General features: G+C 37.0%; 1 protein-coding gene across 1 annotated transcript in view; it reads left to right on the top strand.

Moving 5' to 3' along the window:
• VWDE (von Willebrand factor D and EGF domains) overlaps window positions 1–16,538 on the top strand; it is a 64,634-nt gene that overhangs the window by 25,854 nt on the left and 22,242 nt on the right. The window contains 6 exon segments of the mRNA XM_061166520.1: window positions 5,015–5,170; window positions 5,295–5,397; window positions 7,040–7,156; window positions 12,069–12,319; window positions 13,488–13,668; window positions 14,901–14,942. Coding sequence (XP_061022503.1) covers window positions 5,015–5,170; window positions 5,295–5,397; window positions 7,040–7,156; window positions 12,069–12,319; window positions 13,488–13,668; window positions 14,901–14,942 — 850 coding nt within the window.

The raw sequence follows: 16,538 nt of genomic DNA, 5'->3' as shown, positions 1-16,538 counted from the left end.
TTTAGTTTGGGGTATCGATTAGCAACATAATCTCAAAGGATGTCATATCCTCAGATAGCTGAGCAGGAAAACTGTTAAGTTACTTAACCATAAAGCTTCTCCATTTCCTAACTCTATTAAACTGTTTTTTATAATTTTTATTGAGGCATTAGCTCACTATTTTAGTCACAATAAGAAATTAAAATAATATCAAACAATATCAGCTTCTTTATTGAAATGTAAAAACACAAAGAATGGAGGTCATTTTAATCGAAGACACTGTACTTAAATTATAGGATTTAGAGATATGAACAGTTCCCTTTTACAAACCAAAAAGTTTGGAATAATTGTGCTCATCCTTTATATTTCCCTAATTATGGATTTCATATGGGAAAACTGCAAAAAAAAAAAAAAAAAGGTGTTTTTCTTTTTTGAGGCCACATAAGACAGACATGGTCACTCAGTTTGAATATTAGTGCATCAAATTATACTTTATTTTTAATGATATTTATATGATCTTCCTTTTATTTGTGGAATTTTGTTTTAAGGAAAGCACTTTAAATTTATAAAGTACTTATTATGTTGGGTAAGCTAGAAGCTTACAATAATAAATCATAATTTAGCATTCTTTTTACTTTTCTCTCAATTCATTCTGAGACTGAGAATTTAAGAAGGAAATAACTTTTCTATGTGTCTTTGTCAAATAGTTATACACAATAATTATGCTTATTTCAAGATTTTGTGAGTAGAGCCTTTCCAAATGAGCCATGAAATATTTTAACCTCAGTGAAATAATAAGACATGTAATAGAAAATGTAATATATATTATTTCATTCACTTTAGTGTCGCTCAAGAAAGTGGTCATTATATTGTTCTTGGCAGAATAAACCACATGTTATCATCACATCACATCACATCAAATGTGGATCATCACACTCCAATTAAGTGATCTGACAAGAGAATTTTATAGGTTTATATTCTCTTGGAAAGTACATTTTGTTCTTTCAGATATACGTTTTACTGTGATATTTCTTCTCATTCTACTTCCCTCCTCCAAATATCTGATAAAGAGTACACTCTGGAATTCTCTAACTCTATACAGAACTATAGAAAAAATATATATTCACTAACAAGAACCAAAATTATGTAAGTTAACTATTTTCTTTCCCACCCTGTTTATAGTGTTTATGTATTTTATTTGTAATACTGTTGGACTTCTTTTTTTAATATTTGTATTCCACTTTGAATTTCCTTCACACTCTGGTTGATTTTAGTTGTATACTTATTTGGAAGGTAGGTGATATATTATCGTGGTTCTAATAGTTGATGCCATACAAAAGGTATACAATGCAGAAAAGTGTCACTTTCTTCTCATCCCTGTGTCCCTCTCCCCATTACTCCTCCTTTCCATCCTGTTCCCATCCATTTTCCAAAAGTATCCATTGTTTTTTTTTAGTTTATTCTTATTGTATTTATTTTGCACAGAGGAGAATGTAAATTTCTCCCCCCCCCCCGCCCCCATGAATGGTAGCATAATACAGATGTGCTTTTTTACTTTTGCAGTAGTCATTTTAAACAAGTTTTTATCTAGAGCTCCACCCACTCAGTCATTTTCTTCACTCACTCTAAAAACATGTAAGACTTTACAGAATCCAATTTTTAAATCACTTACTGATAGGATTAAACCTAAGTTGCTATCCTAGAAACAAATGACCCTTCATGATCCAGCTATTGTCTGTTTTTCCAGGTGTGAACTTCCTGTACTCCAGGAAAATCCCATGCTTTTTCCTGCATTACTGTTTTTTTCACATGGTATCCCCTCCAGGCTTCCCAAATGGCACTCTTTATCTATTTTTGCTCCCAGTATCCAAAAGGCAGTCTGCTTTTTCACTTTCAAGAGAAGTGCTGTTCCTTTTTTGAAGCCTTCCTTGACCATGCTAGTTAGACTTAGCAGCTTCTTTCCCTCATTACACCTTATTTGAATCTTGGTTATAGCAATAAGAAAATATTTTGTTTTTCTCACCTCCGTGATCTCTTTTTATTAGAATATTCTCATTCCATATGAAAGGAAGTGAGTGTTAGTCACTTAGTCGTGTCTGACTTTTTGTGACTCTATGGACTGTAGCCCACCAGGCTCCTCCGTCCATGGGACTTTCCAGGCAACAATACTGGAGTGGGTTGCCATTCCCTTCCCCAGGGATCAAACCCAGGTCTCCTGCATTGCAGGCAGACTCTTTACCATCTGGGCCACTAGGGGTTCCATACAGATACTCACAAAATACTGTTGAATGGAAAAGAAAGAGAACCCTGTTTATTCTTCATTTGGAGTAGGCTGTCTAAACAGAGGAGTGGAAATAACCCCTGTATTCCCGGTCATTGCCTGGAGTCTTGTTTCAACACCCAAAACCAAAATAAGAGTCCATACATCCATCTAAGCATCAGTATCACGACTACCCTCTGATGACTGTTGTCATCCCCCTCTGCTGAAAGGGAACCACTGATTTATCTGCTAGGCCAGACTGGACACAGTCCCTTAAACATGGAGACATGTTATGGGGCTCACTCTTTTAGCAACACAGCTTCTGCGAGCCATAGACTAGTGTGTTCTTGCCTTCTTTTTCCTGCTGACCTGTAATACTGAAACATCAGTAAACTCCTACTTCTGAGCCATTAAAAACATTCCAAGGCATATACTTTTAAAATATCTGAACCTAAATTTTGGTAATAAAATATATCTTTTTTCTGTGTCATTATGTAGCCAGAACATAATTCTTGCTTTACTTCTTTAGACACCAATGCATTTAAATACTGAAAAATAGTATTTAAAGTTTAAATATGATATGACATTGAGTTACTAAATGGGTGAATTTGTTAGAATTTATTTAGTTTGGGCATTGCCTTTCTTCAAGATTGGGATGAAAACTGATCTTTTCCAGTCCTGTGACCACTGCTGAGTTTTCCAAATTTGCCGGCATACTGAGTGCAGCACTTTCATAGCATCATCTTCCAGGATTTGAAATAGCTCAACTGGAATTCCATCACATCCAGTAGCTTTATTCGTAGTTATGCTTTCTAAGGCCCACTTGACTTTACATTTCATGATGTCTGGCTCTAGGTGAGTGATCACACTATCATGATTATCTGGGTAGTGAAGATCTTTTTTGTACAGTTCTTCTGTGTATTCTTGCCACCTCTTCTCATTATCTTCTGCTTCTGTTAGGTCCCTACCATTTCTGTCCTTTATTGAGCCCATCTTCTCTTCTTTTCACAGCTATTTGTAAGGCCTCCTCAGACAGCCATTTTGCTTTTTTTGCATTTCTTTTTCTTGGGGATGGTCTTGATTCCTGTCTCCTGTACAGTGTCACGAATCTCCATCCATAGTTCATCAGGCACTCTATCAGATCTAGTCCCTTAAATCTATTTCTCACTTCTACTGTATAGTCATAAGGGATTTTATTTAGGTCATATCTGAATGGTGTAGTGGTTTTCTCCACTTTCTTCAATTTCAGTCTGAATTTGGCAATAAGGAATTCATGATCTGAGCCACAGGCAGCTCCCAGTCTTGTTTTTGCTGATTGTATAGAACTTCTCTATCTTTGGCTGCAAAGAATATAATCAGTCTGATTTCGGTGTTGACCATCTGGTGATGTCCATGTGTAGAGTCTTCTCTTGTGTTGTTGGAAGAGGGTGTTTGCTATGACCAGTGCATTCTCTTGGCAGAACTCTATTAGCCTTTGCCCTGCTTCATTCTGTACTCCAAGGCCAAATTTGCCTGTTACTCCAGGTGTTTCTTGACTTCCTACTTTTGCATTCCAGTCCCCTCTAATGAAAAGGACATCTCTTTTGGGTGTTAGTTCTAGAAGGTCTTGTAGGTCTTCATAGAACCTACTTTAGCTTCAACTTTAGCTTCTCCAGCGTTACTGGTTGGGGCATAGACTTGGGATTACCATGATACTGAATGGTTTGCCTTGGAAACAAACAGAGATCATTCTGTCATTTTTGAGATTGCATCCAAGTACTGCATTTCAGACTCTTTTGTTGACCATGATGGCTACTCCATTTCTTCTAACGGATTCCTGCCCACAGTAGTAGATATAATGGTCATCCTGAGTTAAATTCACCCATTCCAGTCCATCTTAGTTTGCTGATTCGTAGAATTTATTTAGTTTTAAGTTACATAAATTCAATTGAACTAGCTTGAGCAAAAATCATATTTATTATGAGTAAAATGCATTTTTCACAAAATCACAATAGGAACCTGACTACTAAATTCTCAAGAAAAAAAAAAAAAATTTAACTTGGGACTTAAACACCATGAAGACTCAGTTTATCTGTATTTGTCTGTGTGTGTGTATCTGTCATGATCCTGCTTTTCTCTGTTTATGAGCTTCATTTTTCCCTTTTGCTAGGTATTACTTTTCTCCACGTAGTGATAAACATGGCCATCAACAGCTCCATAGCTTTTTATCTTGTAACTCAAGCCTTCAGGCTGGCTCAACATCCTCTACGGTATGAAGTTAAAACATCTGAAATAACTGAAGCATTGGCATAGCTTTGGTCCACCTATGGACCAGTTAGATGTAGTCAAGGTGGGTGGGTCATGTAAGAAAATGAGAAGCCCTTTGAAAACCATGTATATAGAGGCAGAAAGGGCAGTTTCAAGTAGAAGGTGGGATCAAGAGAAGTGAAGGATTTTCTGAGTAGAAAACTAGTCTGCTATGTGTGAACTACATAGGCAAATATGTTTCTTCTTGCTTCAAAAGTCATTACTTGGGATCCATTATTTATGGCTAATATTGGTAAGTTATTTGATTTGAACCCACAAGAAATGTGTGACTTATTAAAAGCAACTTATATCAAATTAGGATGCATACATATTCTGAATAAAACTGTCAATGTCACTTTTATTTCTTCATTATGTATTCCATTATACAAGGCACATATTGTAAAATTTATATTTTGGTTATATGTAACTCAGTGGCAAAGCATTTACACGATCTAACAGAGGTTAATTGATTTTTCATTATGCTTTCAGTATAATAGCAGTAAATGGTTCCTTGAAGAAGCCCTCTACACATACACTGTTTATCAAAACAGCAGGACTGTTGATTGTCAGTTGCCTGCTGATGTTCAGCAGTCTAGTACCATAGATGTGATGGGTGAGAAACCAATCATGAAGAGGCAAATAAAGGTAAAAAAGAAGAGATATCCACATATTTATAAATAAAATATGTATATATTAAAATTTCATAATGAATTTATAAAAATACACTTAAAACAAATTATTTGATTATAGAACGACATATATCTTGCAGGTATCTAATGATGGTTATAGGTTCAGTAATCCCAAAATAATGATCATATATGATGGAGCTTGTCAAGTCTCTGGTCTCTATGAAAAAGACTTGTGTACTATAGAGCTATGTAACTTTTCCATTATTTTCACATTTGCATCATAGGTTTTTCATTTCCTGTGCCGCTGGAATATCAATGTAGGTGTTCACTTTCATATCACAAATACTAATAGAGAAAAACCTTCCTCAAGTTTATGCAAGATTAAATCAAAATTGTTTCTTTCTGCCTCAAAAAATTTGAAGTGACAGGTTGTTTTACTCCTGAAACATCAAAACTAGAGGTTTAGGTTGAATTTTCTTTCCTACATACATTTTTAAAGTAGTAATAGTGATTTTCCAATAAAATACTGCCTTATGGTTACTTAATCTTCTTTGTGGCAAGTGACATGCATTTAGATAGAGTTTGTAAAATGTGAGGCTAACACTTTCAAAGGGAGTTTCTTGTGGCCACCAAGTTCATTGAACCACCAAATATCTATCACTTGAGGGATAAGAGAACAGCACCGCCTGGGCTGAATCTTCTCACCCATATCCTTCTTAACCTATATCCAGTCCACCAGGCTTAGCAACAGGTTTCTTTTCTATGTAAGTTGCTGATTTAAGTGATACCATGCGTGTAATATCACTTAGCTCTTCAGAACTAAGCAGCATATAAAATGGTTTTTATGTACCTGTTGTTCGGTCACTAAGTCATGTCCGACTCTTTGTGCCCCCATGGACTGCAGCATGCCAGGCTTCCCTGTCCTTCACTTTCTCCCAGAGTTTGCTCAAATTCATGTCCATTGAGTTGATGATGCTATCTAACCATCTCATCCTCTGCCTCCCTTTCCTCAGATTTTTAATTTTTTTTTCCTTGAGATTAACAATCAGATCACATCAATAAGAAATTTCTGTTTTTGAGAAGCTGTTTGATTTTCTTTCCCTCCAAATATTACATTTCCACATGTCCTGAAATAATTACTTTCCAAATGTTGTTATTCACAATTGTTTTAACCTCTTGGGGCTATTTTGTTCTCATTTTTGTGCAGTGTTCCAAATGATGTCAAAGAGATTTGGTAGAATGAGCAAAGTTTATATATCCTGGACAAAATTTGATCTTCTTCCCAAGTTAAAAATGATTTGTACATTTATGATTATTTCTTTGTATGTCAGCAGATCTCTCCATTATTTTATGTAATAGTATCAATTATCAAGTATGGATGACTATGCCACGGATCTGGTCTAGTTTTGCCATGTTCAAAGGACTAGTGGGCTCCTGGAGGAAGGGAGGATAGCTGCAAACCAATCTGATTCTTAGATATGCAGGGGGAAAGAGTCTGTTTTAATTTCTTTGTAAATAAAACACTTCCTGCGTGAGTTTAGCAGTAAAAAGACAGAAAGAAAAGTGGTGCTTTTGATTCCATGTTATTTATAAATTATAATTGTGCACAGAGGTACAATTATGTGTATTTTCTTATTCCTTTCATATTGATCAGTTCCATTAACACAAAGAGGAAATTGTTTTCTAACATGTATTTTGATCAGAATATACAAAAAAAAGTTTTCTAAAGTGAAAAAAAATGTCTGCTGATACAGACTTATAAAATGCATTTGTTGGAATCATCAACATATATGCTGCTATCTTTTTATGTATCGTGTATTTTTTTTTCCTGAACAATAACTAGTTGTATCTTGATTGGTGTTTTCCTTTTTAAAAAACCTCCATTAGGAAAATGTTTGCATTATCAATGGACTCTGCTACATTGAAGGGGATAAAAATCCTACCAGCCCTTGTTCAATTTGTAGACCGAAAATTTCAAAATTTACATGGTCATTTTTAGAAAGTAAGTTATTCTTTTTAATCCAAATATTTAAAAACAATTTAAAATCATGAGTTACATAAATGTTTTTTTAAGATGAACACTGTGTAATTTAGGATTTTTACTTAATTGCATAATTTATTTTGCTCCAAGAAAAATATAAGATGAAATGTTTTCATTATATATAATCTCTATGATTGTAGTACAATAGATATGGGATTTTTATTTTAATATGTGATAAAGAACACAAACCCAGCCCTGTTACTCTGTGACATTCTGAGCATAATATTGGGTACGGATGATTTCTGGATGCTTGTTCCACCTAAAAAACTACCCAAATTATAGTCATGTACCATATAATTTCTTTACTTCTTTAAATAGCCATGTATGATTCCACATAGAGAGAATGTTCCTCACATTCTCCTTTTTCATAAGGCCAGGCATCACAAGATACAACAAGATATAATTACTCCCTGGTCCCATGTAATTTTATCTAAGGAGTCATAAAGCCATATGTTTACCTAGTGCTTTGTAATGGCACCATGTACGTTACTGAATGTGCAAATTTCATTGCTATGTTAGACCATATGTCAGATGAGTCATTGCTCAGGTGCAAGACTCGGGATATTATGGGAAGACAATGGAAATGTGGAGAAGAATTTAGTGCAAGAAACAAGAGAAACACAATGTAACTTCTGAATTGATGTCTCTTTTTAATGGCTTTGGTATGACTGATTCATCATAAACTCACAATGTTCAAAGATATAAGGGGCCTTGAATTATCTGTTCCAAGACCCCCATATTGAAAGGTGGGGAAATTAAAATCAGTGAATATTATAAGGACATACGGGGGCAGAATGGCAGTCAAAACTAAAGTTGCTTTCATCAGTGCATTTTCAAGGCAAGCATAGTGTGTCCAGTAAAATGAAAAGGAGTGTTGTCAGTTGACAAGGAAGGAAGCTTTCTTACTCTGACACTATAAAGAGATGTTTTAAATCACTTCATGACCATAAAGGGAACACTGTCCACAACATAGCCATGTTCCCTTAGCAGCTTTCATTCCAGTGTGGGAGCCTGGACACTAGAAGGACCTCTGAGGAGCTGAGAATTAGTATGACTAAATGCCTCCCAATTATTATAATTGGGGAGGGGGCAGAGAGAGGAAATCTCAGGGGAGTCAAACAAGCAGTCCCATTACCGGCGGTGAGGGAGAAAAAGAAAAGGAGATGTGAGGGACAAAGTAAAGCGGAAAAGAACAGAGAAGAAGTACTGAAAGAGCAGGAAGTGAGACAGGCAACACGGAGAAGTGAGTCAGGCCAAAGAGGGGAGCGTCTTATCCGGGCAGTGCAAACGTATTTACGTAATCTGTGCTATAATCAAAGTGCTTTTACACTCTCATCAGTTCAGTTCAGTTCAGTCGTGTCCAACTCTTTGCGACCCCATGAATTGCAGCAACCAGGCCTCCCTGTCCATCACCAACTCCCAGAGTCCACCCAAACTCATGTCCATTGTGTCGGTGATGCCATCCAACCATCTCATTCTCTGACATCCCCTTCTCCTCCTGCCCTCAATCTTTCTCAGCATCAGGGTCTTTTCCAATGAGTCAGCGCTTCGCATCATGTGGCCAAAGTACTGGTACTGGAGTTTCAGCTTCAGCATCAGTCCTTCCAATGAACACCCAGGACTGATCTCCTTTAGGATGGACTGGTTGGATCTCCTTGCAGTCCAAGAGACTCTGAAGAGTCTTCTCCAACACCACAGTTCAAAAGCATCAATTCTTCGGTGCTCAGCTTTCTTTATAGTCCAACTCTCACATCCACACATGATTACTGGAAAAAACGTAGCTTTGACTAGATAGACCTTTGTTGGTAAAATAATGTCTCTGCTTTTTAATATGCTGTCTAGGTTGGTCATAACTTTTCTTCAAAGGAGCAATCATCTTAATTTCATGGGTGCAGTCACCATATGCAGTGATTTTGGAACCCCCAAAAATAAAGTCTCTCACTGTTTCCACTGTTCCCCATCCATTTGCCATGAAGTGATGGGACCAGATGCCATGATCTTAGTTTTCTGAATGTTAAGCTTTGAGCCAACTTTTTCACTCTCCTCTTTCACTTTCATCAAGAGGCTCTTTAGTTCCTCCCTCACTCTCTGCCATAAGGGTGGTGTCACCTGCATAACTGAGGTTATTGATATTTCTCCTGGCAATCTTGATTCCAGCTTGTGCGTCTTCCAGCCTAGCGTTTCTCATGATGTACTCTACATATAAGCTAAATAAGCAGGGTGACAATATACAGCCTTGATGTACTCCTTTCCTGATTTGGAACCAGTCTGTTGTTCCATGTCCAGTTCTAACTGTTGCTTCCTGACCTGCATACAGGTTTCTCAAGAGGCACGTCAGATGGTCTGGTATTTCCATCTCTTTCAGAATTTTCTACAGTTTGTGTGATCCACACAGTCAAAGGCTTTGGCATAGTCAATAAAGCAGAAATAGATGCTTTTCTGGAACTCTCTTGCTTTTTTGATGATCCAGTAGATGTTGGCAATTTGATTTCTGGTTCCTCTACCTTTTCTAAAACCAGCTTGAACATCTGGAAGTTCACGGTTCACATATTGCTAAAGCCTGGCTTGGAGAATTTTGAGCATTATTTACTAGTGTGTGAGATGAGTGCAATTGTGTGGTAGTTTGATCATTCTTTGGCATTGCCTTCTTTGGGACTGGAATGAAAACTGACCTTTTCCAGTCCTGTGGCCACTGCTGAGTTTTCCAAATTTGCTGACATATTGAGTGCAGCACTTTCACAGCATCATCTTTTAGGATTTGAAATAGCTCAACTGGAATTCCATCACTTCCACTAGCTTTGTTCCTAGTGATGCTTACTAAGACCCACTTGACTTCACATTCCAGGATGTCTGGCTCTAGGTGAGTGATCACACCATGGTAATTATCTGGGTTGTGAAGATCTTTATTGTACAGTTCTTCTGTGTATTCTTGCCATCTCTTCTTAATATCTTCTGCTTCTATTAGGTCCTTACTGTTTCTGTCCTTTTTTTGGGCCCATCTTGCATGAAATGTTCCCTTGTTATCTCTAATTATCTTGAAGAGATCTCTAGTCTTTCCCATTCTATTGTTTTCCTCTATTTCTTTGCACTGATCGCTGAGGAAGGCTTTCTTATCTCTCCTTTCTATTCTTTGGAACTCTGTGTTCAAATGGTTTTATCTTTCCTTTTCTCCTTTTCTTTTCACTTTTCTTCTTTTCACAGCTATTTGTAAGGCCTCCTCAGACAGCCATTGTGTTTTTTTGCATTTCTTTTTCTTGGGGATGGTCTTGATCCCTGTCTCCTGTACGTCACGAACCTCCATCCATTGTTCATCAGGCACTCTGTCTATCAGATCTAGTCCCTTAAATCTATTTCTCACCTCCACTGTATACTCATAAGGGATTTGATTTAGGTCATACCTGAATGGTGTAGTGGTTTTCTCCACTTTCTTCAATTTCAGTCTGAATTTGGCAATAAGGAGTTCATGATCTGAGTCACAGTCAGCTCCTGGTCTTGCTTTTGTGGACTGTATAGAGCTTCTCCATCTTTGGCTGGAAGGAATATAATCAGTCTGATTTCAGTGTTGACCATCTGGTGATGTCCATGTGTAGAGTCTTCTCTTGCGTTGTTGGAAGAGGGTGTTTGCTATGACTGGTGCATTCTCTTGGCAGAATTCTATTAGCCTTTTCCCTGCTTCATTCTGTACTCCAAGGCCAAATTTGCCTGTTACTCCATCCAGGTGTTTCTTGACTTCCTACTTTTGCATTCCAGTCCCCTCTAATGAAAAGGACATCTCTTTTGGGTGTTAGTTCTAGAAGGTCTTGTAGGTCTTCATAGAACCATTCAACTTCAGCTTTTTCGGCGTTACTGGTCGGGGCATAGACTTCGGTTACCGTGACACTGAATGGTTTGCCTTGGAAACAAACAGAGATCATTCTGTCATTTTTGAGATTGCATCCAAGTACTGCATTTCGGACTCTTTTGTTGACCATGATGGCTACTCCATTTCTTCTAAGGGATTCCCGCCCACAGTAGTAGATATAATGGTCATCTGAGTCAAATTCACCCATTCCAGTCCATCTTAGTTGGCTGATTCCTAGAATGTCAACCATTCACTCTTGCCATCTCCTGTTTGATCACTTCCAATTTGCCTGGATTAATGGACCTAACATTCCAGGTTGCTATGCAATATTGCTCTTTACAGCATTGCACCTTGCCTCTATCACCTCACATTCACAGCTGGGTGTTGTTTTTGCTTTGGCTCCATCCCTTCATTCTTTCTGGAGTTATTTCTCCACTGATCTCCAGTAGCATATTGGGCACCTACTGACCTGGGGCGTTCCTCTTTCAGTATCCTATCTTTTTGCCTTTTCATACTGTTCATGGGGTTCTCAAGGCAAGAATACTGAAGTGGTTTGCCATTCCCTTCTCCAGTGGACCATTTTCTGTCAGACCTCTCCACCATGACCCATCCGTCTTGGGTGGCTGGCCCCACACGGCAGGACTTAGTTTCACTGAATTAGTAAGTCTGTGGTCCGTGTGATCAGACTGGCTAGTTGTCTGTGATTGTCGTTTCAGTCTGTCTGCCAGCATGTCCAAGGTAAGAGAAGCCCAAGTAAGACAGTAGGTGCTGAGAGAGGGCATGAGAGGGCAGACAGACTGAAACCACTATCACAGACACTCTTCTAGAAAAGCTTGAATTCTTGTACCTGTCAGTTTTACATTTTCTAAGAATGGAATCAAATTTATTTGAAATCTTTTACAGAATTAGTGAAAGTAGGTAACAGAAATTTTAAGAGTTCAGATCTCATCAAAATGGATCACTGGGAGCTCTCTGCATCACACTTTTCCTTTTCTATGCAGGTTCAAAAGTTAAATGTTTTCTCTGTTACAGAAAATCAACTCCCATTGATTCAAATTCCGCAAGATAAATTACAGACGTTTCATGGGGAGAACTTTGTGTACCAGTTCACAGCTTTTGACCCAGAAGGCTCTGACATTCATTTTATCTTGGACTCTGGCCCCAGAGGAGCAAATATCTCCTCTGCAGGACTTCTTATGTGGAAAACAAATTTACAAATCCCCGAGCAATTTACCCTGCATGTTAATGATGACTGCAGTGCTGAAACTAGAGTCATGATTGAGGTAGTATTTATAATTGCATAAATTAATAAAGAGTTTTAATAGCTACTTTAAATTTAAAATAGAAATTGTTCAACATTTTATGGAAAATTTAACTGCCAAAATGTTAAATATTTTTTAGCAAATTTAAAACCTTAGAGAAAGTCTCAATTATATGGATCTAAATTATGAATTCCTAGAGCATTTTCGGAGAAGGCACTGGCGACCCACTCCAGTACTCTTGCCTGGAAAATCCCGTGGACGGAGGAGCCTGGTAGGCTGCAGTCCATAGGGTCGCTAAGAGTCAGACACGACTGAACAACTTCATTTTCACTTTCATGCATTGGAGAAGGAAATGGCAACCCCCTCCAGTGTTCTTGCCTGGAGAATCCCAGGGACAGGGGAGCCTCGTGGGCTGCCGTCTATGGGGTCGCACAGAGTCAGACACGACTGCAGCGACTTAGCAGCAGCAGCAGAGCATTTTCTTCTGCACTTAACTGTAAGAATAAAAGTGCATTCTTGTCCACCTTTGCAAAAGATCTATGGTAAGCCTAAGATTGCTAACTATGTCCTTTTCTTTCAAGTGAAGGAATATTGGATGTTGAATTAGAAATCAGGATTATAATCACTCAGCTGTATACCCAAAACTAACATAATATTGTAAATCAACTACATTTCAATGAAAAAGGTTATAAATATGAGATTTGAAATAGCTAGTTGCAAATTGTATTTTCTTTTACTTATTTTTGTGCCCTATAGTCACATGAAACTTGGGATACACTCACACAGAAGTAATGGTATGGATGACAGTTACGTACTATGTCATGTTAACTAAATAATTCAAGTGACTATTTCCTCTCTAGATCTTGTCATAAGTCAGGTGACTGCTTTCCACTTTAAGATTTTTTTTTTAGTTGTTCTGCTTACCTTATAGAAATTGATCATCTTGTGACATTTTAAAAATGTATCCCTAGCATTTATATTTTGGCTATGTTCCTGAGTTTGGGCATAGTTGTCTTATTCAATTATCTTTTAAAATACTATTTTACATTAAATGTATACATATTATTTTGCAAAATGTGTGATCTGGTCCCATTAGCACATACAGATACATGCCTATCATGGTTTCTGCGACATAAACTGAAGATATTTTACAGCAAAATAAAGTCTTTATTTTTTGTTTATTTTGCAGGTGACTGTGACATATTGTGATTGCTTGAATGGGGGGACCATATGTGTGTGTGACAGGAAATTTCTGCCAGGAAGTGGAGCATACCTATGTGTCTGCCTGCCTGGTTTTCATGGAGATCTTTGTGAAAAGAATGTCACTGAAGGCCAGGTGAACCCCTGTGGTCTTGGCAAATGCGTTAGAGGTTTAGTGCCGGGAGCTAACACATGAGATCCTACCCATGACAAGGTCATGAGGGAGAAAACCTGACAAGCAAGGTGGATCAGGTTTTCGGGGATTTCGAAAAGGCCAGCTCACGAGATCCCTCCCATAACAAGGTTACGAGGAGAAAACCTGACAGGCAAGGCAGATCAGGTTTTCAGGGATTCCGAAAAGCTGCCCCCGGCGCTCACCTTAAAGATGATATCTGTCTTTCTGATGCTTGCTTCAATAGACTACTCCCTAATTTCTGTGACACAGGCAGAAGGCCTTCCCCGATCTCTTCCCAAACAAGAATCAATTTAGAACTTTAATCAATAAGTTTCCCGGGTGGTGGTATTTTATGAGACTATCCAGGGTGAAAGGAGTGTTTTAATTTAAACTCCTTTGCTGGTATTTTAGTTTGTTTGGCAAATGTGTTTATGCCCTTGGTGCTAATATGCATGACTGCTTATAGTACCCTAATCATAAAACAGCATAAAGAAACTGATCACATAAAGGCCCTGATGACATAGAGCCTTTTTGAGGGGTAAAGGAGTCCTATTAGAAAACATAAGAAAAATTATTCTAAAGGTGGTTACTGGGTTGACGTTTGCTTGCTGTGTTTTTGCTTTTAATGTGCTAAGGTTGTGCTGTGGAAACCATTGTTAATATATTTATAGATCTAGAAAAATAAGAGCTTAGCCCTAGTGTGGTAACAATGAAACGGTTGTTAATTATTAGCCAGGAGTGCTAGGCAGAGGCTGCCTCACCAAAGTGCAGAGTCAGTGTGGGGTAAACTTCTTAGATAAACTCAACTGACAACTTCTGCAGAAGGATTAACTTTTGTGTTAACAAGGATATACTTTTACTCTGTACTGTTACCCTATGAGAGTGCTACCTTTCAGTTAAGGTCACCACAGAAACGGAAAATAGGTTTACATTCACCTGACCCGCATAAAATGTTAATGGGCCCCAAGGTCAGGAGATAATGTGCTAAGATTTATTATAGAATTAGAAAGCAGAAAACATCCTGCTCTTCCTAAAAAACAAACTGATGTAATACTAATCCTGTGTAAGCATCTTGTACCTTGGAAATGTTCTGAGTGAGGGTATAAGAACTGTTGTCAAAAAGTAAAACACAGACTTGGCCCTATTAAGGCTGGTCTCACGTGTTTTCTCTTGCCGACGCCGTTCATCCTGAGGGTACCCCTGGATCCTGCTGGGGCTGGACCCCAGCAGTTTACAGTTATTCTTGTGATTGTCCACCTGAGGTCAAAGGTAAACTTTGTTTCCTCATGAATGAAATTCGGATGTGAACAAATTAGAAAGTAAAGATCTTTGGCTTTCCATGTAATCTACACATTACTCAAGCAAATGTACGGTCTTAAAAGATTTTAATGCACCCTTTAAAATTCTAGTAGAATTCATCACAAACACATTTGCTATCTGTAGTCCTTTTTAACTGTGCATTGCTTACATATACTCTTAAATTTTTGTTCACTTCCATAGTTTGGCAATATTCTATGCCTATACTGTATTTTGCAGGTTCCTAAACATTTCTATCTATATTTGGCAAGTAGAAACATATTTAAATGTATTACTGTTAAAATATAGTATAGAATAATAAAGAAATTTCCCATGAGAAATATAAAAATTATCTAAGAATTTTATTGATAATTCATTTAAGAAAAATATCATGATGTAAGAGTTGAAATCAAATTGAAATGTCAGAATATCTGTTAACTCATTAATATTCTAAAGTGTCTGATTCCAGAAATTCCAGATAAATACGACTAACAACTTTAATTTCCCAAGGCTTAAAAAAAAAACTCATACTAATATTTTTTAAATGAAAATGGATATAAATATTAAAAAATATATATGTAAAGATACAGTTATTGAGCTGGTATTTTCCTTGAAGCCATCTGTTTTTAACATTTTACTAGAACTTCGCAGGACATTTAGGTGTCTTCTACTAATTTTTTTCAGCATTCTAAAATAACAGTTTTATTATTGGGGTTATTTTGCCATGCCATACACTACTTTTGAAAGAATTCACATGTTGATTTTTTCATGAATTTTACTCTAATAGGGGTTACCATCATTAATGATTATGAACATATTCATTCAAATAAGTTGTTAAACATTTCAAAGAGCAACACTTCGCTCAAAAATTGTACTGAAAAAAGACTGACTTTCCTAGCACACTAAAATTTCAGTGGATTTTTATAGCCAATGCTATAACTGGACTGAATAAGTTGTCCTTTAAGCTAAGCAAGCAACTATTCTAATGACTTCTTTAAAAGATCATTGAGTATTTTTTTAACAAAGTAACAAGTTACTGCTATAATATGGTAATTTTTGCCTTGAAATATTAATGGCCTTAAGTCTTAGTTATAGGGTAAAGCTTATATACTTGAAGGATCTTGCTTAATGTTAAATAAAATCTAATTAATAACCTTATATGTAAGTACATAGTAAATTTTTAAAACAGTACACTTCTTTCCCTTTTGTATATGACAGCTTTGTGGGAGTTACCAGGACATAAAGAGTAAAATAAATCAATCTTTGATTTGACATATAATGTTTTTCAAAGTAAACACTTTGAATTCTCAATGTATATTTTATTTAGGCAAAAATTGGCAGGAAGATGTTGATGAGTGTGAATCAAGGCCTTGCTTTCCAGGAACAGAGTGCCTCAATACCTTTGGTTCCTATCATTGCCATTCATGTCCAAAAGGATTTTATGGTGATGGAAAAACATGTCATGGTAAAAGTCCCTATCTTCTAGCATGATTTTTTTTTCTGCATTTAATTAATTCAAATCACTCAGTTCCATTCTCTCTTGTACTCATGCATTCACTCACTATCATG

This window comes from Dama dama, chromosome 18 (assembly GCF_033118175.1).
Source record: "Dama dama isolate Ldn47 chromosome 18, ASM3311817v1, whole genome shotgun sequence".
Classification (NCBI taxonomy): Eukaryota; Metazoa; Chordata; class Mammalia; order Artiodactyla; family Cervidae; genus Dama; species Dama dama.
Note: the sequence above shows the minus strand (reverse complement) of the source record. Positions and strands in the feature narration are given on the sequence as shown.